Source organism: Oryx dammah, unplaced genomic scaffold (genome assembly GCF_014754425.2).
Source record: "Oryx dammah isolate SB20612 unplaced genomic scaffold, SCBI_Odam_1.1 HiC_scaffold_2, whole genome shotgun sequence".
Taxonomy (NCBI): domain Eukaryota; kingdom Metazoa; phylum Chordata; class Mammalia; order Artiodactyla; family Bovidae; genus Oryx; species Oryx dammah.
Window position 1 is genome coordinate 167,053,240 of NW_024070186.1, and position 18,914 is coordinate 167,072,153.

Consider the following 18,914-nt stretch of genomic DNA (forward strand, 5'->3'; position numbering starts at 1 on the left):
TTCAGTGACTATCATGGCTTTATGTGGCTTTACTTTGTGCTGGGTCTTTGTTGATACACAAGGGCTTTCTCCAGCTACGGCGAGTGGGACCTACCCTGTAGTTGGCAATGTGCAGGTTCTCACTGCAGCAGCTTCTCTTGCTGCAGAGCACAGGCTCTAGGGCCCGCGGGCTTCAGTGGTTGTAGCCACGGGCTCAGTTGCTCCATGACATGTGGAATCTTCCCAGACCAAGGATCAAACCCATGTCCCCTGCCTTGGCAGACAGACTCTCAACCACTGGGGAGTTCCAGACTTAGGTTTTTAAACAGGGAACCAGGAGTTTGGGGCGAAGCAGGAATCTCTGATCTCAGAACTTCCCTCCAAGAGGAACATCTCTATTACCACGCTTAGTCCAGGCTCCACAGTGCTTCGTCTTGTCCCTTCGGTCCCCTGCCAGTCAGTCTCCACACAGCAAAGATGCTCGACCCTGTTGCTTGCCTGATTACCTCCCGTGACTTATCACACCAAATAAAATGTCCAGGTTCCCCACGGCCTGCAAACCCTGCATGGCCTGGCCCCTGCCTGGCGCTCCCACCCCCTGGCGGCCCCCCGCACATCTGTGCCAGCCGCTCCAACCTTTGGAATACCTCAGACTCCTTCCTTGCTCCCTCCGGGCTTTGCACATGCTGTTCCCTCGGCCTGCAGTGTGCTTTCCTCGGGTCTCCAGTTCCCTGGACTCTGTCCCCACCCCCAGCCCCACCAGAGTTGCTCTGTGTTATACCCAGACCGGCTCCCTCGATTCTGCTTATTGTGACTGGCAGATGTTTCCTATTTGGCTATGTCTGGCCTTAGTTGCGGCAGGTGGGCTCTTCCCTTGCAGCACGTGGGCTCCACAGTGCGAGCTCTGTACCTGCGGCACATGGGCTCTCTAGCTGTGGACTGTGGGCAGCAGTTCCCTGACCAGGGATTGAACCCACGTCCCCTGCATTATTAAAAGGTGGATTCTTAACCACCAGACCATCAGGGAAGTCCCGTGACTGGCAAATCTTGTGCTTATACGTTTGTGTTCTTTCTGTGGATATGGTCTTGTGTTTCAGCCCAGCCCCTGAAAGCACTTTGTCCACAAATGAGGCTCAGAGAGGTTGATCACCAACCCAAGGGAACACAGCCGGCAAAATGAGCCAGGACTCAAACTCTGGATGCTCTGGACTGCAAAGCACATGTTCCTATAACCCCCTTCCTGCCTGTCTCCTGCCATGGTCCTGGCCTGCCTACTCTGCGTGGGGATGACACGAACAGTGTGTGGGCGTGAGGGTATCCCGTGTGTGAGTGTGCATGCGTATATGGGAGTGTATAAGACAAAGGAGGGCTCTGCCCGAGCAGAGCGTTGCCCGTCTATGCCAAAGGCTTCTTAGTGTGTTTACCTCCCATTCATTCCTGCTCCACGTGAGGACTGATGCCTTACATTTTTATGAGATCCCATCCCTACCCAATCTCTTCCCTGCTTTGTGCTTCCAACCAGGCCTGCCAAAACATGACACAGTTAATGAAACGACTCAAGGATGAGTCATCCGATGTACAAGCTTTAATCAATGTCGCATAGAATCACTGTAGTAACATGTTCCTGCAAAGTTTGCTTCTTCCTTCTAGCATTCCACGTGTGATGGTGTTTCTTATCTGGACGAAACCGACACAGGAACAAACCATGGGGTGTCATCTCAGTTGTACTTGCGTCCTAAGGGATAGAAATGGGAAAGGGAGCCCTTAATAACAGTGCTTCCTAAGGTCACTTAACCTTCTCCTTTGGGTTTTTGGATGCTCATGTGTAATCAGATATGGGGCATGGCTAGAACTGACAGGCATCAGGGTCCTTTTGACTTGAGAATCCATCCAAGAATGGATTCCCATGAATCCATTATCATGCACCCATGAATTCAACCCAGTCCGACATTCATTTCATTCTTTAAACCATGTCCAGTCCACCAATCCCACTGTCTTTCATTCACTGGTCCAGTTAGTCCATTCAGCTAGTTCGCCGTCCAGTCAGTTCATCTATCAGTTCATTTATCCATCCACCAACTGATCCTCCACCCACCTAGACCACCATTATTTATTTAACCAATTCATATCTCTCAATATTCATGCCTCCAGATATCCAATTGTGTTCATACCCTTATTCATTCAACCATCTGCCCAGCCAACCATTCACCCTCCCAGTGCATCAGCCCAATCTAGAAATTTAATCACATCCCTTCTGATTCTCAGTCACTTAGTCACTCATTCATTCCTTCCCCTCATCCTTCTTACCCGTCCACTCAAGCAACCATCTAACCCTTCTACCCGCTCCCTATCTAACAGACCTCCTAATTATTCATCTGCAGCGTTATTCACCTCTCCATGCTTCCACCTAGCTAATCCACCATTTGTCCAGCCTTCCAATCAACCCATCCAATTAAAGAGCTATTCCATCAACGCATCGTATATATACAACTGCCATAGTTCCCTCTCCCTCTTAACCCTTGCCTGTGGGTCCTCTGTGCTCTGACTTGGCGGAGGCAGCCTTCACCTCAACGCCTCTACAGCCCCGCTGGGCTGCACCCCCCTTCTCTGGGAGAGTCCTGTGAAAGGCCACCGGCTTGACAGGTACCTGAGCTCTGCCTCTTTCTTTTGTACACCTGCTTGCTCCTCTTGACCTGCTTTCTCTTGATCACCTTTCCCTCCAAGTTCTTTCTGTTCTTGGAGTGGCTGCAAGAGTGGGTAACGGCCCGCGAGGGACCCTGGTAGGAGTGCATGGTGTATCTGTGGCGCCTCAGAGGAGGGCTGGCGCCTGAGACCTGGTGGCCAGCGGGGCTGCGGTGGCCCCTCGGGCGCCGGCTCGAGTTCTGGCTGCGGCTGCGGCAGCTCCGGCTGCGGCCGCGGCTCTGGCAGTGGCTACAGCCGCACTGGTTGCAGGCGTGGCTTTGCGGCCGAGAGTTGCTGTGGGGCTGGGTGTGGGTGTTGGGAAGGCTCTGTGTCTTGGTGTCCATGGGCGGGGGGGCGGCGGCCTCGCTTAGAGGGGCAGGAGACGCCGCCACCTCCTCCTCTTCTGGCAGACCCAGCTTCACAGAGGCCCTGGCAGCCCCTGGTTATATAGTTGGGCTCGATTGTGATGGCACCGGCCATAGCAGGGTGTGTAACAGATGTGGCCCAACGGGGAACAAAGCCCTCTGCCCTCATCCTAACATGCAGGGTGGGGCAGCTTTCAAAGGGCGTGTCTGTGGGTTGAGAGCAGCCCCTCAGGCCGGGTGGAGCTGGGCCCACCCGCTGGGCCTGCTGCTGCTTTTCCTTCTGATCTCCTCACCCTAGGCATCCACCTCTCTAGTCCCAGTGTCCCTGCTTCTGTAGAACGGGGGATAGGGACACCTACCCACTCCTAGGCCAGCCCACAGTGAGAACACTCAATAAGCGTGTCCAAGCATGCCCAGTCTTGTTCTGGCTCCACGCAGCCAGGCTGGAATCCAGGCGCCCAGCCCTGACCCCAGTAGAGTGGGGCTGGGTGGGCGGTCAGCAAGGCAGACGACCGCCACCCGGATGGCGGTCAGGGGTCTTGCCAGGTGGAGAGTAAGAGTGACCAAAGGTGTGGATGTATGGCAGAAACCAACACAATACTGTAAAGGGGTTATCCTTCAGTTAAAAATAAACTGGTTAATAAATGAATAAAACCAAAAAAAAAGTAACCAAAGGGACCCACAGTGGTCCTGGGGCCTGCCTGACAAGCCCGCCTCCCCAGCAGGATATAAAGCTGGGAAATCCAGAGTCGGGTTCAAAGCCCACTCTGTTCTGATATCCTGTCTTGGGTCGGTTGTTCTGAGGCCTGGTTTCCCTGTTGGACAAAGGGCTGTCACCCCTTCCTTCCTGGCATTCTTGTGAGCCTGAGACACCTTTCAAACCTCTGGAGGCCCTTGAAAACCATCTGCGTCCCGCCTGCCGCCTCCGCTCCCCTCCCCCCGCCACTAGCACGGCTGAGTGTGCACCCCTGCTCTGACCTCCCAGCCCCTGGGGAAGAAAGCCCACCCTGTGCGTGCACGCGCGCACAGCCTGGTCAGAGCTCCTTCGTCCCTTTCTCTCCACAGCCACCCACGCCTCCCCCACCTCGGTCATCGCTTGGTCTCAGCTCTTGGCCCTCAACTCTCCCTACAGCTCAACCTCGGGAGACTCCCTCCATCTCTAACTCCCCTCCCCCTAGCAGAACCCCCAGCCCACGTCTGTTGCTCACACACAGCTTTGCTAGCATCTGCTTTTACTGTAGTTTATTTCTTCATAAATGTGTCAGATCACATGGTGAAAATCACCCTCCTTTAGGGAACACTTCCGATATGGCTGGGCTCCGGGCCCCACCTCTTCTAGGTGGCTTTGTCCCTGAGTCTTAGTGACCTTCGGACTGGGCTGAACAGAGTCCCCCAAAAGATGTGTCCACGTCCCAATCCCTGGAAGCTGTCAATCACTATATTTGGAAAAGCCTCTTTGTAGATGTAATTAAGGATATTCAGAGCATCCTGGATTATCCAAGTGCACCCTAAATCCAAAGGCCAATGTCTTTATAAGAAAACAAAGAGAAGGCTCAGGGAGAAGGGGCCCCGGGAAGGCAGAGGCCCAGACTAGAGCCCTGCAGCCATGAGCCATGGGGACCCCGTAGGCTGGACAAGGAGAGGGAGGCTGCCCTGGGGCCGCCAGGGCCTGTGGCCCAGAGAACTCCTTGATTTCAGACTTCTGGCCTCTGGAAGGCGAAAGGATATATTTTAAGCTGCCAGGTTTTTGATCACTTGTTACAGCAGCCCTGAGGAACTAACATTACAGTTTGCAAAGGGGGAGCAGGCTCAGAGAGGTTGAATGACCAGCCCAGAACCCCACAGCTAGTCAGTGGCAGAGCCAGGATTCAGACTCAGGCTTGGCCGCCTCCAGGCCAGCCTTGTGGTCACTGAGGCCTCCATGGGGATTAAGGGGGCGCGAGCCCCCCTTTTTTTTTTTTTTTTTTTTTTAAATGTTGGCTTTTATGTATTCGGGAAGTATACATAAAACAATTACACAGAATCCTCAGGTCACTTTGGGTGCTAACATGCCACACACATGGACCCGGCAGGACTCATGTGAGCCCAGGCTTGGAGGCACAGGACTGAAAAACTGAGTGTCCTTCTCTTCTGAGGACCTGAGAGCAGCAGGGGAAAGAGGAAAGGGTCACTTCAGGGGTCTGGCTCAGCCCCACTGCTCAGATCTCAGTTGCAGCTCCTGTCCCATCTTCAGGGGAAGGGGCCTCATCTTCAGACTGTACCCCACGACATATAAGCCCAGTCCCTAACATCTTCATGTGGCAAACACACCCAAGAATAATCCACCGGACCAGGTCCTTATAAATATATTTATATCAGAGAAAACAAGGCACTTTGGGAGCGTTATGGCTCACTCTCCTACACATACATCATTCTAGACAGAAAGTAAAAACTGGTTAGTTTCTCAAATGAGTTAACTGAGTAAAGTTAATACAATAACAAAATTGCTCCCTAGCCCTTCCAGAGGCACGGGATGAGGTGCATCTCTGGGCAACACCTGGTATCCCAGGTCAGCTGGACCCCGGTAGAGCTCAAAGCCTGATGAGCCCAGGAAGCCTGACAACTCTCCTGAGCAAAAGCCCCTAGCCTTGGGGCACTGCCCTCCTCCCCAAGCAGGTGAGGGGGGGCTGCACTGGGAGGCAGGCAGAGAGCAGAGCTGGGACACGGTGGGAATGCTTAAGCAGGGTCACCAAAGCCACAGAGACCTCAATCTGTCCGAGCTGGCACTGCAGAGCCGGAGGATCGGCGCCACGGGAAGAGATTTCACATTAGCCCTGACAACACCGCCTCGGCTCTGCGGTGACATTGGCCAGGGTCGTTTCTGAGGGGCGCGCGAGCTTCCGTTGGAGGCGAGCTGGAGCTCAGGCCAGCTGCTCTGAGCCTCCAAGGGATCACTGAGCTTGCCCCCTCCCCATGGCTGCTCCTTTGGAATGTACTCATCTCACAACCAAGGCAGAGCCCCAAGTCACTCCTGACACTGCCGACTGGAAGCTGGGCCTCTGGGCCACAGGAATGGGGGCAGGTCCCCTGGGCTGGGCCGAACAGGGAAGGGAGGCAGCTCCTTGCCTTCAGCCCCCAGAGTCCTTAGGGGCCACTGCTCCACACCCTCACCAGCCTCAGCCCAGTTTAAATAATCACTAAACGGCATTCTACAATTACAGGATTCCAAAGACACACAATTACCTGCACAGGGTCCTTTATCATCTTAAAGGGCTCTGGGTTTAAAGAAGCTTTTTTTTTTTTTTTTGGTGCACATATGCATAAGTAGAGCCCAGAGGGCCTCTCGGCTGACTGGGTCCCCAGCCCCCCGAGCTGAAGAAGCTTCGCAAGGCCGGCTGCTACAAAGCGCCGAGCTTGGCTGCATAGATTTTAATGAGAGCGTCAGGCAGAGCTGTGCTGTTGCTCTCCGGGACTTGCAGATCATTACCAAACCAGCTGTAGGATGAGAACACAGCACATCGAAACCCTAGGAGGTCACTGAGCTAATGATCTAATCCTACCTTCCGCAGGCAGTGCCCCTCCCCAACTCCTCCTGCCCCCAGCCCTCTTCCTCGGCAGGCTCTGTCCATTCCAGAAGCCAGGCCAACATCGCCCCCTTCAAGGTCAGAGCAGGATGATATGAGCACAGTGCTGGCTCCCCCTTTTCCAGAAAGGAGGGGGGTGGGGGTGATTCAGTCAAAGCCATTAGGCCCAAACCCTGGCCTCGCCTAGCCAGGCCCCAGGACTATTTGGGAGAACCGCTGCCCTCTGCCTGCTGCCCTGGTCAGAGCGGCCCTGTTCTAACGCCACTGCCTTGTGTGGGCTCAGGGCTGGCTGGGGACCATGCTGTGAAGACTGTCTAGGTGTCCCGTCCCTCTCCACCCCCCTCCACCCACTCTTCCACGCTGACTGCCCACTTCCCCACCCTCGAGTGCCTGGTGGGACAGAGTGAAGTGAAAGTCGCTCAATCATGTCCAACTCTTTGCGACCCCATGGTCTATACAGTCCATGGGATTCTCCAGGCCAGAATACTGCAATGGGCAGCCTTTCCCTTCTCCAGGGGATCTTCCCAACCCAGGGATCGAATCCAGGTCTTCCGCATTGCTGGCGAATTCTTTACCAATTGAGCTATCAGGGTGGGAGAGAGACTGTGGTTTATTAATCTTGGGGCCCACAGTGACTGGCACAGTGCCAGGCATACAGCAGGGACTTCATGAATGTTTACTGGGCAGGTGAATGGGCGGGTGGACCTGTGAGCTATGGACAGAAGGACGGAGCTGCTGACCATGTTGCTTGGTTGGGGCGGGGATGGATAGTCAGACAGCAGGGCCGCCCCCTCCAGCCTCCCCGGCCCTGCTCTGCCTCCAGGCCTCAGTGACGGTGACCTCCACTCTCTGTGGAGCCCAGGACCTCTCCTTACCTCTCACATCGTCCCCGGAGATACCACCTCCCCACCCCTCCCAGCAGCCCTAATTAGAATCCTTCTCAGTGGCCCACCAGACTGGTGCTTGGGGGCTGTGGAGGGTGGAGGGTGGAGATCATGTTTGCTATTTCTATTGGAAGGAAAAGGGTTAAGGGAGCCACTGCCAGGAGGGGCAACAGGCGTACTCCGATGCTTCTAAGGAAGGCCAGCCTGAGGGACCCAGATCTGGGTCTCTGTCCCTTCTGGCTTCCTCTGGGCTTCCTTTGCCCACTGCCCTAGTGAGGGCATCGGCTCTGTCCCACAGTGGGACCCCTCAAGCAAGGCAGAAGCGAGCCTCTCGAAGGGGTTCCAACGGTCCCCTTGAGCGTGAGGATGGCAGCAGAGCCAGTGGCGAAGAAGGACTCAGACGCCTCCCCCTGCTCTGTCGCCCGAAACCAGGGGCCGTGAGGCAGGCGGGGCCCCATGGCTCCAGCTGCAGTGCCCGTCTTGGAGGAGACACTCGCTGCGTGCCAGGCCCAGCGCCTCCCCAGCATCTCAGTCACCTCTCCCGACCTGCCGGCCTGTGGGTCACTAGCGTCAACAGGCAGACAGGGACGTGCCTGTGTCACGCAGCGGGCGCATGGAAACCGGCCGTGCTCTGGGACTCTCCAGGGTCTTCCCCGGCCCCGCAGTTAAGACTCTGCGCTTCCACTGCAGCGGGCAGGGAGGAGGGGTTCGACCCCTGGTCAGGGAACTAAGATGCCACATGCCTCGGGACACAACCACCACTCCCCTTCCCCCCCAAAAATACTGTCCACGGTTAGAAAGGCAGTGGGTGTGTGCCGAGGGAGATGACGCTGTCCCACTGGGTGCTCAGACTTGGCGCGGCGTCCTCCCTGGAGGTGGGATGCACCCAGGATACCACGTGCTCCACCCCTCTCAGCAGGGGACAGCAGCTGAGAGGTCTCAGGGAGTGGGCCTTTCGAGGACTTCTGGCCGGGGTTCAGGGACAGGGGTCACTGCTCCCCAACCTCCCTGCACATACACCCCTCACACACACACACGCTACCAGACATGGGTCGGGGGTGGTGGCGGGGCAAGGACACACAGGAGGAGGAGGATTCCTTGGAGACTCTTTATTCACTCTTTTCTGAAAGTTCTCCTCCTCTCTGGAACAGCGGCGGCTCCTCTTCCCCAGCCACGTCGCAGGTCAGGAGCGCGTCTGCTTGGGCTCGGGGCTCTGCTGGACCTCCGAGTCGGCATCTTCGGCCCCTTCCTCCTGCTGCCCGGCCTCCATCAGCAGCAGCTTGCCCTGCACCGGGAGCTCCTCCTCTTCGCCCTCCTCCTCCTCCTCTTCACCCTCCTCCTCCTCCTCGCCCTCCGACGACAAGGAGAAGTTATCCTGGCTCACGCAGGCCACGAGCTTCTTCATGGAGGATTCGTGGCCCCGGCCGTGGCCCGTGCCCAGCTTGGCACAGCGGGAACCCATCACCCTCCTCAGCTGCCTCTCTGGACTGGGAGGGGTACAGAGGGGCCGCTGAGGGTGGTAGGCAGGGCGCTGACATCACAAAGGGGCCCCCGCCCCGGAGCCTCCAGCCCTTGGTGACCTGAGTCTGAGCCGACACTCCACTCAACCCGGGCCGCCAGCTGCCCCGCCGAGGCCCAGCCAGCCACAGGGCAAGGCTGAGGCGAGACGGCAGGCCCAGCCAGGCAGCCTCACCCTGCTGTGTTGCCGCCTCCATCCGGCCTTGTTTGCCCTGGCAGGGGTCCCCCCATTTGAGCTGGGGTGAGAGTTGGGGATAGAATTTCCACAAGCAGGAGAGCACACAAGACTCCTCCCCACACCCCAGAAGTGCCCACCCCGAGAGAGCTGGTTACAGTATGGGATGAAAGGCAGCCTGGAGGGAACCTTCCCAGGGGCCTGGAAGTGTCTGGTTTCTTGACCCGGGTGGTGCCTTCACAGACATACCTAAATCGCATGTTTTTTACGATTAAAACAAAAGAAACTAAAGAAACCCTACTCTTTGCTGTTCTCCAAAGTCACCCTTTAAAGGCAGCGGCTCATAAGCCCTTGGAGTCACCAGTCTCTCTAGCTACACGTGTCCGTCCAGCCCAGGTTCAGCCAGGAAGGGGATTAAGTCTCCTTGGTCATTTCTGAGCACTGGGAATTCGTTCTCCGACATGATCCATAATTGAGATCTTGTCCCAAACCCTTAGTGGCTGTGGTCAGCTGAATAAGGGCCCTCCCAGGATTCTGAGATTACCCTGGGTTATCTGGGTCGGCCCCCGAATGCAACCATAAGTGTCCCTGTTAGAGGGAGGCTGAGAGATTTCGCACAGGGAGCGGAGACTGGAGATGTGGCCACAGCAGAGGGACTCCAAAGGTTATAAGCAGCTGTCAGAAGCTCAGAGCAGGAAGGAACGGACTCTGTCCTGGATGAGGGTCCCATCTCCGAACTCTAGTGACCCACGCTGCTTCACCCAGTTCTGCCTTTGGCCTTCCGTTCCCCCTCCCAGCGCCAGCCTTGTTCTTGCTGGAGCAGCCAGACCTGCTTCCCATCTTGTCTCAGTTCCCATTTGCCCTCGCCGCCCAGTGCCCTTTCAGGCTCTTCAGGTGGCTGGGGAGTTGACCCGAAACGGGAAGGTCTAGGTGGAATTATGGCTTTGGGCGTCCTGATGGCTGCAGGTGACCAGACGCCCCCAGACTCACAGGGGAACACACCAGCACACAGCCCTGGGGGATGAGCCCCCTGCCCCGGCCGCTTCCCCCTCCCCTGATCCCGTGGGGAATAGAAGCCATGTGTTTGTGCCTTCATGCAAAAGAGACCCTGACAAGCTAGCAGGTTTCTTATCTCAAGCTTTATTTGGCAGATGACTTTTGCTCATTTTACTCAAGATCTCGTGGGCTCCAAGGGGGATGTGCTGTGGTCTGGCGAGGGGCTTCCTGGCAGGTGACTCTTTCTGGTGGGCCCAGGGAAGCTTAGAGCTGCCTTCCGCATCTCCTCCTCCTCCTCTTCATCCTTCGGCAGCCTTTTGGAAAAAGTTCCAGTTACGGGGCCCTCTAGGGAATCTGGGGTGGTGGGGGCTGGCGGGGTGGGGTGGGGCCGCAGGATGAGGGGGCTTTCAGACAGGGTGGGGCCCCAGAGCTGCAGGAGCCGCCCGCTGCCCACCTGAGCCCTGGCCTGGAGGCCTGGGGGGTGCCTGGGATGGGAGCGCAGGGGGGCCCTGCCACACCTCTGCGGTGCCTCCTGTGCCTGCAGGCCCTTCTCCGGCGCCTTCGGCAGGGGCGCCGCCGCGTGTGGCTCCTGTGTCTGTAGTGGTAGCGGCCTCTGTGAGTCCTCCCGTGGACCGGGATGTCCTCTGGCGTCAGCTCCCGCGCCTGATCCGGGCTCTCCATCTCGCCCTGCTGCCCGGAGCCCTGCTGCCTGGGTGGACTTTCAGTCGGATTCTTCACGCAGCATCGGACCATCGTGCTGGAGGGGTCACAGGTGGGCGACTCGGGCTGAGGCAGCAGCTGGCCTTGGGGGTACTGGGGGAGAAGGCTGAGGCCTGCCCCCTGTTCTTGCTGTTAATAGTGTTGGTTGGGTCTGTCCAGAGCCCTCGGCGGGGACTTGTATATAAAGGGGCCCCCCCCACTGTGACTTGGCGGCCCCACCCCACCATTGTCCCCACCTGGGCCCCTTCTGTGAAGGCAGCATAGGGCGCGGGCTGCCAACTCCTCACCCTGTAAAACGTGTCCCCCGTGCCTCGAAACCAGGGGACAAACCCTCTGAAGATGAGGGCCAGCCTCCTCGTCTGGATCCAAGCCCTCACCCTGCCCCTCCCCCTGGGGGTCCACATGCGGCTGCTCCTGAAGCTTCCTTGCTGCCTTTGCAGCCAGTGCTGTGGCCTCTCGGGGGCTGGGATGGGGGCTTATCTGTCCACAGGGTTATCTTATGCTCACTCTGTGCCAGGAATTCCACAAATTCCATACATTCACTCCTTAAATGAGGCAGGAAGAGGTTAAGTGACTTACTTGCTTATGGTGCCTGCAGATAAGGAGCCAAGGCCAGGCTTCAGAGTCCATGTGCCCTCAGCCCTCCACCCGCTCCCCAGCCTGGGGCACACGCTTCCCTCTCCCAAAAATGTGCCCATCTTCCCTCCACCCCTGGCCTCCTGCTGAGCCTCTGCCAGTGCTTGGATGAGCCATGAAAATCCAGAATCAGAACCATAGCAGCTGCGGGGAGGGCGCGGCAGGCAGACGAATGCCCTCACACCCTCGACCCCGAGTGTGAGCAGACATGCAGAAGGGACTTTCTTAAGAGTGACTTAAGGAGACGGAACGGTCATCCTAGATTATCTGGGTGGGCTCAGTGTGGGTTCTGCAAAACCACGTGGATCCTTATAAGGTGGAAGAGGGAGGCGGGAGGGTCACAGGAAGAGATCTGATGGTGCTAAGCCAGTGGCTCTGAAGATGGAGGCAGGGGTCCTGAGTCAAGGAATGCAGTTGCTGGCAAGGAGCTGGGAAAGACAAGGTTCTTATGCTTCTGAAAACCTTCAGAACCTGCTCGGACCTTGAGTTTTAGCCCCATAAGGCCCATGTATGTAAGACAATAAATGTGTTATAAGCTATGAAATTTGTGGTGATTTATTTACAACGGTGATAGGAAACTTTTGAGGACTCCTATCCTTCTTAGTACTCCCCCAGGGCACTTGCTCAAAATATGCATGCCCAGGCCTTACCCCGAGACCCTGCTAAGTCAGCATCTCCACCACTGGCCCTTGATCTACTTGTAAAAAGCCTACCCAGGGGGGGTCCACGTTCAGCCCTCCCACCAGCATCTTTCTGACTGGCTACGAAACCAATCGAGTGGTTAGGCCATGGAAGCGAGTTCATCTCCTGGCTCAGTGGCCTCACCTGCCAAGACGGGACCATCAACACTGCCTTGCAGATTGGGTGTGAGGCTTGGGAGTGGCGAATGCCCAGTACTTATGCTCCATGCTGCTCACAGATGGAGGTTGGGCCACGATGTTTCTGTGGCCCTGTCATTAGGCAACTGGGTCAGAGTTCTGGTCACTGATAAAACGCCCTGTGCCAAATTGCTGTGCCTTGAGCTGGTGACCCGCACTCTCGTGTTAATGACCTGACAGTTCTGCACCCAGGAGACCGCAGTGTCTCATGAATCACCTTCACATCTGAGAATCATACGGTTGAGTGGAGCGAGTTACTTTTGTTTCGTCCACCCGGGATGAGGATATTGTACCTGATTAAATGATAGCTTAGCTTAACCACTGGACAAGTACTCACTGTACCCAGAGACATCAACTTTTTAAACAATGGGAAGCCTCAACATCCGGCACCTTAGGGATTGGTAGGATGTATCCATGGCTGGTGAATCAAGCTTGAGCTGGGAAATGGTTCTTGGCTCTCAGGGAGGTGGACAGCAAGCAAGCCCTAGTGGAAGCATTTGCCAGTTTCTGTGGCCCATCTCAAGCTGTCAGTAGAAAGCCAATGAGCACAGAACTGGGGAGGGATGTGTCCATAAACCAGCACAGCTCCCGTCCCCACTGGAAAGGGGTCTCTAAAGGACTGGGGACTGGGAGGCAGGTTTGGGTTGTGACTTGGGGGTAGTTGAGTTTGGAACAAGATCCAGCATGAACCAACCCCCAGCATCCCCAACCCCCTCTTTACCCCCCCCCACCTCGAGTCCCTCAAAGCAAAGAGCCAAAGAGTGGAATAATGTCTTTCAACATTTATTGACAGGTGGCATTGTTCGTTAGCAGGCTCCTGTTCATGTCATTGGAACGGTGGCATGTTCAAGATGTGGCAAGAGGGTCTTGAAGGCTGGTAATCTTTCAGGCAGGAGTGCAATGGTCTTGCTACTGTGTGGTTACTGTCTTGTACACCTTACGACAGTGTAGCGGCGGCAGCACACTGTGGAGAACCAAAGGGCAAGAGGACGCTTCAGCACAGCCCGAACCCCCAGCCCTGCCCCAGTTCCCGGGCCCCTGCCCCCAAGGGTGGGCCCTCTTCACCTCCCCTCCTGCGCCTCCGACCAAAGCGCCTCCTTCGTCTGCGACATCTTCTTCGGCGGCGGCGGCGGCATCTGCTCCCGCTATGGGTGAGGCAGCATCGGTATCTGGCCATGGTGCTGGGTGGATTCGGCCTGGATGCTCAGAGCAGGGGATACCGCCTTGGATGAGCCAGCCAACCTGTGAGCAGGTGGAATTTGTGGGCTATGACAGGGGCCGACTCCCCGGCCTCTTATATAGACCCGGGCAGGGCCCTGGTCATTGTGAGGTCACAGAGACCCAGACCTCACAGACCAAGGTCAGAGCTGCCCACATCATGCCCATATATGGGCATGTGGGAGGCGCTTGGTGAGGGAGGGTGGGGCTGTGGTGTGCGTGGGTGGGGCTGTGATTTGGGGGTTGCTGTGATGTGGGGGGGGCAGGGGCCCCTCCACATTAATTAATGACCCCCCAGGTCATTAATGCATATGAATTAGACCACATCACATCATGCAATGGGGAGGGGGGTGTGGAGGAGTCATGACGGTTCCTGCCAAGCTAGTCCAAGACCTCATGAGCAGCCCGAACCCAGCTGTGAAGTCCAGCTCTCCATGCCTCCTCCTCTGTAAAGGAGGAATTCTGTAAAGGGGAACGAGGTGACTTTTTCTTTGTAAGGACACACTCACTCATCCACTCAGTCAGTTTACAGTGTATGCCAGGTTCTGGCGAGGCCCTGACAAATAGTGGTAAACAAGTCAGACATGTTCCTGCCTAATAAACTTCACACTCTTAATGTAGAGAACATGAACTGCAACCCCACAGATTGTATGTAGCCCACCAGGCGGCTCTGTCCACGGAGTGCTCCAGCTGAGAATATTGGAGTGGGTTGCCCGTGCCCTCCTCCAGGGGATCTTCCCACCCCAGAGGTCAAACCGGGGTCTCCTGCATTGTAGGCAGATTCTTTACCATCTGAGCCACCAGAGAAACCCAGTGAAGTTACCATGCACAGCAATTGTGAAAAAAATGCTCGAGAGAGAAACTTTGAGCTTTTATGAGAAAGTTATGCTGGGGGGACTTGACCTCAGGAGAGGGCCCAGGAAGGCCTCCTAAGGAAGGCGATTGGAGTGGGAGGAGGGAAGAGCATCTGGGAAGAGGGATCAGCTGCTGCTAAGTCCTGAGGCAGCGCATGTGTGATTCCATTAGTGAAATGGCCACTGAGGGAAAGCCGCTGATGCAGGAACGGGTTGGTGGTTGCCCAGAAGCGGGTGGAACAGGAGCGGCTGCTCCATAAGTGGTGCAGGGGCTCCTTTTGGTGTGAATAAATATGTCTTGGACCCAGAAAGTGATGACAGTTACCCAACATGGTGAATGTTCTCATTGCCACTGAATTTTCACTTTTTTAGTATGCTGGATTTTACATGATGTGAATTTTACCTCAACTGGTTGAAAAAAAAAGTTCTGAGGCTGAAAGTTGCTTGGAAGGTGTAAGAAATCAAAGGGAGGCCAAGGGGGACGGAGCAGAGAGCGCGGGGGAAGGGTGGGCATGACAGATAAGGAAGGTAACAGAATTTGATTTAGTTACTCATAGCAGGAAACCAAAATAAGTGTCTTTGGCATGTGGTGGTGGTTTAGTTGCCAAGTCGTGTCCAACTCTTGCGACCCCATGGACTGTAGCCTGCCAGGCTCCTCTGTCCATGGGATTCTCCAGGCAAGAATACTGGAATGGGTTGCTAGTTCCTTCTCCAGGGGATCTTCCTGACCTGGGAATCGAACCTGAGTCTCCTGCACTGTAGGCAGATTCTTGACCAACTGAGCTACAAGGGAAGACTTTGGCATAGTTTTGTTTCATTTAAGAAGTCAGAGTTAACATGGATACACTGCTACGTACAAAATAGATACCTAATGAGAATCTACTGTGTAGCAAAGGAGACTCTACTCAGTGCTCTGTGGTGGCCTAAATGGGAAAGAATCTTAAAAAGAGTGGATATATGTATATATATAATGGATTCACCTTGCTGTACGCCTGAAACTAACACAACATTGTAAGTCAATTATACTCCCATAAAAATTAATAAAAAGGAGGAAATCAGAGGTGATTTGGATGGTGGTTCGAGTCTCCTCTTTGGGGATCTACACGACAAGGATTTGGGGATAATGGGTATTATGTTTGCCAGCTACTCTTGAGTGATTCAGAAAAAGAACAGTAACAAGGGCTGCATGTCTACATAAAAGAAGAGGGAGAGGAGGGGAGGGAGGCAGAGAGGGAGGGAGGGCAAAAGAGGAGAGTAAATGGAATAGAATATTAACAATCAACCAGTCTGGGTGAAAGAAAGTTCTTTGTATGGTTCTTGTGACTTTTCCCTAACTTTGAAGTTATTTCAAAATAAGTTATGAAGATAATTCTTCCGAAACACAAAAGGAAAAGGAGGCCTTCCGCGGCTGGTATAAGGGCTCCACCCTTATCAAGGGCCTAGACTTCTTTTATCTTTCACCTCTGCCCCAAGGAAGTGCTTTCCATCCTCAAGGTTGCCTCATAGTCCAAAATCATGGGCACCAAGGATGGCTGTGCAGTTTGTGTGCTTCTCAAAGCTCTCAGCCAAAGGGATTGAATGGTACAGGCCAGGCCCAGCACCCAGAGGTAAGCTTCTGCCCATGGGAGCTGTCTTTTTTCTAATTAGACAGCTCACAAAGGCACATTAAGGGCCAACCTCAGCCCTGCTGAAAATTCAGCTGTACCTACCATCCAAGAAGGAGTGAAGAAAAAGGGGGGTGGGCCAAAGGAGTCATAACGCACGCTATAAAGAACTTTCCCAGACACCTCTACCAGCAACTTCTTCTGATCATTTGCCTGATGGCAACAGCACTCTGCCCCTCAGGATAAAGCTGGGGTTCTTAGGAAGGAGAAAGGGGCCAGTGGATAGTTAGTACCCCAGAGGGGGTACAGCCAAAAACTTCTAGGACCCAGGTGGGTCCACAACAAGGTGGGAAAACCATGAATCTGAAGCTATAATCCAATAAGTTCTAAGAGAGCTGCCCCTGGCAGGTAGGCAGTAAGCACTAAATTCTCACTAACTGGTTCATGTCTAGACAGACTTAAGATCGTCACAGTCTGTCCTGTAGCACTGAGTACTTTTTGAAGATAAGTCTTAAAGGACCCGCATGAGATGACAGAGAGGGGTATTTACCCGGTTTTGCAGATGAGGAATTTTTTTTTTTAGTTTTTTATTTTTTTTATTGAAGTATAGATGCTTTACAACGTTAACTCCTGTTGTACAGCAAAGTGATTCAGTTATGCATATATACATTCTTTTCTTTAAATATTCTTTTCCATAGTGGTTGATCATAGGATATTTATTTTTAATTAGAGGATAATTGCTTTCCAATGTCATGTTAATGTCTGCTGTAAAACAACCAGATGAGGCATCCGAGTCATACAGAACAGGTCCCTCCATCACCGGGGTTTTTATTGACCACCTACTGTGTGCCAGCACTCTTGTAGGCAGTGGGAATACCACACGAGCAAGAGAGGTTCTTGCCTCCAAGAAGCTCACCTCCTAGTTGGGACAGACAATATTATTCAAGGGAACAAACAAATGAACAGAAGACTTTGAAGTTTATTACAGGTGTGCATAGACTAGGCTGATATTACTTTAGGGGCCTGGGGACAGGACTTCTTGAGGAGGTGACATCGGAGCTGAGATCTCAGTGAGACAAAGGAGCCGCTCTCCCGACGTCTGTCCTGTGTGGGTGTCCCAGCTGGGAGGGGGTGAGTGGCCCTGTACCACGTGGCCACTCAGGGAGGCAGGCCTCCTCAGACATGGGGCTCCAAGCACATCCCAGGCGTCCACATTCAGAGGAGGGGTGGGCAGGGAAGGCTCCTCTGCCGCCTAACTGCCTGGGCCCAGAGTAATACTCTGCGCTTCTGTTCCCACCACATCCGTGAGTCTGTCACGCGACCCATGGGCCACAAGGAAGGCCTGGAGGCCAAGTCCACGGCTGCCACTTCCCAGCAATGTCATGCTGCGAAAGGGGCTGTCGATCACTGCCACAGCCGGGAGGGACCCAGAGCAGCTGGTGGGGAACTCGTACCCCAGGGAGGTCTGAGGCGGCTGCTCCATGGAGCAGGCAGGCGGACTGAGGCTTGGCTGAGGCCACCACACAGGAGTGGCCCATTGGGTTCAGGTCTCTGCAGGGCGACAGGGAAAAGCATGGAACTAAAAGGAAGTCCCTGTGGCTACAGAGGAGGATGCAGTTCTCAGCCTTAGAGTTTAGTGGAGGAGATGACTGTGAATCAGGTCATCAGAGAGGTAGGGGAGAGGTCCCAGTAAGAGGCAGCCCTCGGAGCTCCAGGACGGGGCATTTGGCCAGCTCCAGAACCAGGGGACTTGCAGGGGCCGCCAGGAATGCTGGGATTTGTGGGCTCTCGCAGCCAGCTATTCACCTTAAATAATGCAACACTTGCCACTAACTCATAGTGATTGCTTTATTACTTGTCTCCAAGGAGAATACAAGTTCTGTGGATGCAGGGACTTAATTTTGTTCACTGAGGTCGTCCCAGCACTGAGAGTAATCAGTACATAAAAGACATCCAAATATTTGCGGAAGAACTGAACAATAAAGGGACGCTCTGTATGATCAGGCTCTTTTATTGTCATTTTCTAAATATAAGATCATGGATTGATAGTATGACTTTTGAAATGTCAGCACCCTCTCCCTGCCCACTGCCCCAGTTCTGCTGGGCTGGCCCCAGGCTGAGAAACCTCCAAGACTCCTGCCATCTCAAACACACGCCGAGTCTCAGAAGGACATCCAGTTCTGTCCCCTGAGGCCCTGGTTGGTCAGTCACATGGTGTGTCCTGTCCTCCCCACTCCCCCTCCACACACATCCGTGATGTCACAGTGGCCACCCACAGCCACCTTGATCAAGGGGAGATGTCATCAAAGAGATGGAGAGAGAGGTAGGGGCTTCATGCGGCCTTCTGCCTTTGAGAAGTGTGGAGTCAGGCCGTTAATTCTCGGGGTAATGAGAAAAGGTCAACAGTAGGAAGGCAGTGCTGTAAAGGCGCCACCACACTCACCACTTTGCAGCCAGGGTTCTGTCCTGCGCGCGGGAATTCCCACACGCGGCCATGAAGGTGTGTGTGGGAAGGTGCTCGCTTGAGCACCCTGTGGGAAGATGCTCGCTTGAGCACCCTGTGGGAAGAAAACTGACGGTGCCCGACTGTTCATCTTAAGGAAACAGTCCATTGTTGCATCCATATCACAGCCATTCAGAACACTGCACTTCATTCTTTTTAATGGCTGAGTAATAGTCCCTTGTGTATATAAAATATTGCCATTTACAGCAACCTGCAATGGACCTGGAGATTAACATACTAAATGAAGTCAGACAGAGAAAGGCAAATATCATGTGATATTGCTTATATGTGGAATATTAAAGAAAAAGATACAAATGAGCTTACTTACAAAACAGAAAC

At 54.5% G+C, this 18,914-nt stretch overlaps 3 protein-coding genes across 3 annotated transcripts; all 3 read right to left on the reverse strand.

Annotated features, from left to right (window-relative positions):
* Positions 1 to 1,697: 1,697 nt before the first annotated feature.
* On the reverse strand, positions 1,698 to 3,005 carry TNP2 (transition protein 2). The gene is given in 4 exon segments (XM_040266454.1): positions 1,698 to 1,714; positions 2,627 to 2,750; positions 2,752 to 2,813; positions 2,816 to 3,005. Coding segments are annotated over 4 exon segments (393 nt in total).
* Positions 3,006 to 8,656: 5,651 nt separating this feature from the next.
* PRM3 (protamine 3) lies at positions 8,657 to 8,935 on the reverse strand. Its single transcript, XM_040230486.1, has one exon. The coding sequence runs from the start codon at positions 8,933 to 8,935 to the stop codon at positions 8,657 to 8,659; it is 279 nt and encodes a 92-aa protein (XP_040086420.1).
* Positions 8,936 to 10,426: 1,491 nt separating this feature from the next.
* Positions 10,427 to 10,915, reverse strand: PRM2 (protamine 2). Its single transcript, XM_040230501.1, has 2 exons — positions 10,681 to 10,915; positions 10,427 to 10,476 (listed from the first exon to the last, which is right to left on the reverse strand). Exons 1-2 carry the CDS (start codon positions 10,913 to 10,915, stop codon positions 10,427 to 10,429), a joined length of 285 nt encoding a protein of 94 aa, XP_040086435.1.
* Positions 10,916 to 18,914: the final 7,999 nt, after the last annotated feature.

What these genes read in the sequence shown, in the direction of transcription:
- PRM3 (XM_040230486.1), bottom strand. Translation starts at nt 8,935, where the DNA reads ATGGGTTCCCGCTGTGCCAAGCTGGGCACGGGCCACGGCCGGGGCCAC.
- PRM2 (XM_040230501.1), bottom strand. Translation starts at nt 10,915, where the DNA reads ATGGTCCGATGCTGCGTGAAGAATCCGACTGAAAGTCCACCCAGGCAG. An exon ending in GCACAGGAGGCACCGCAGAG is followed by an intron (nt 10,477 to 10,680) that starts GTGTGGCAGGGC and finishes TTTTTCCAAAAG; the next exon opens with GCTGCCGAAGGATGAAGAGG.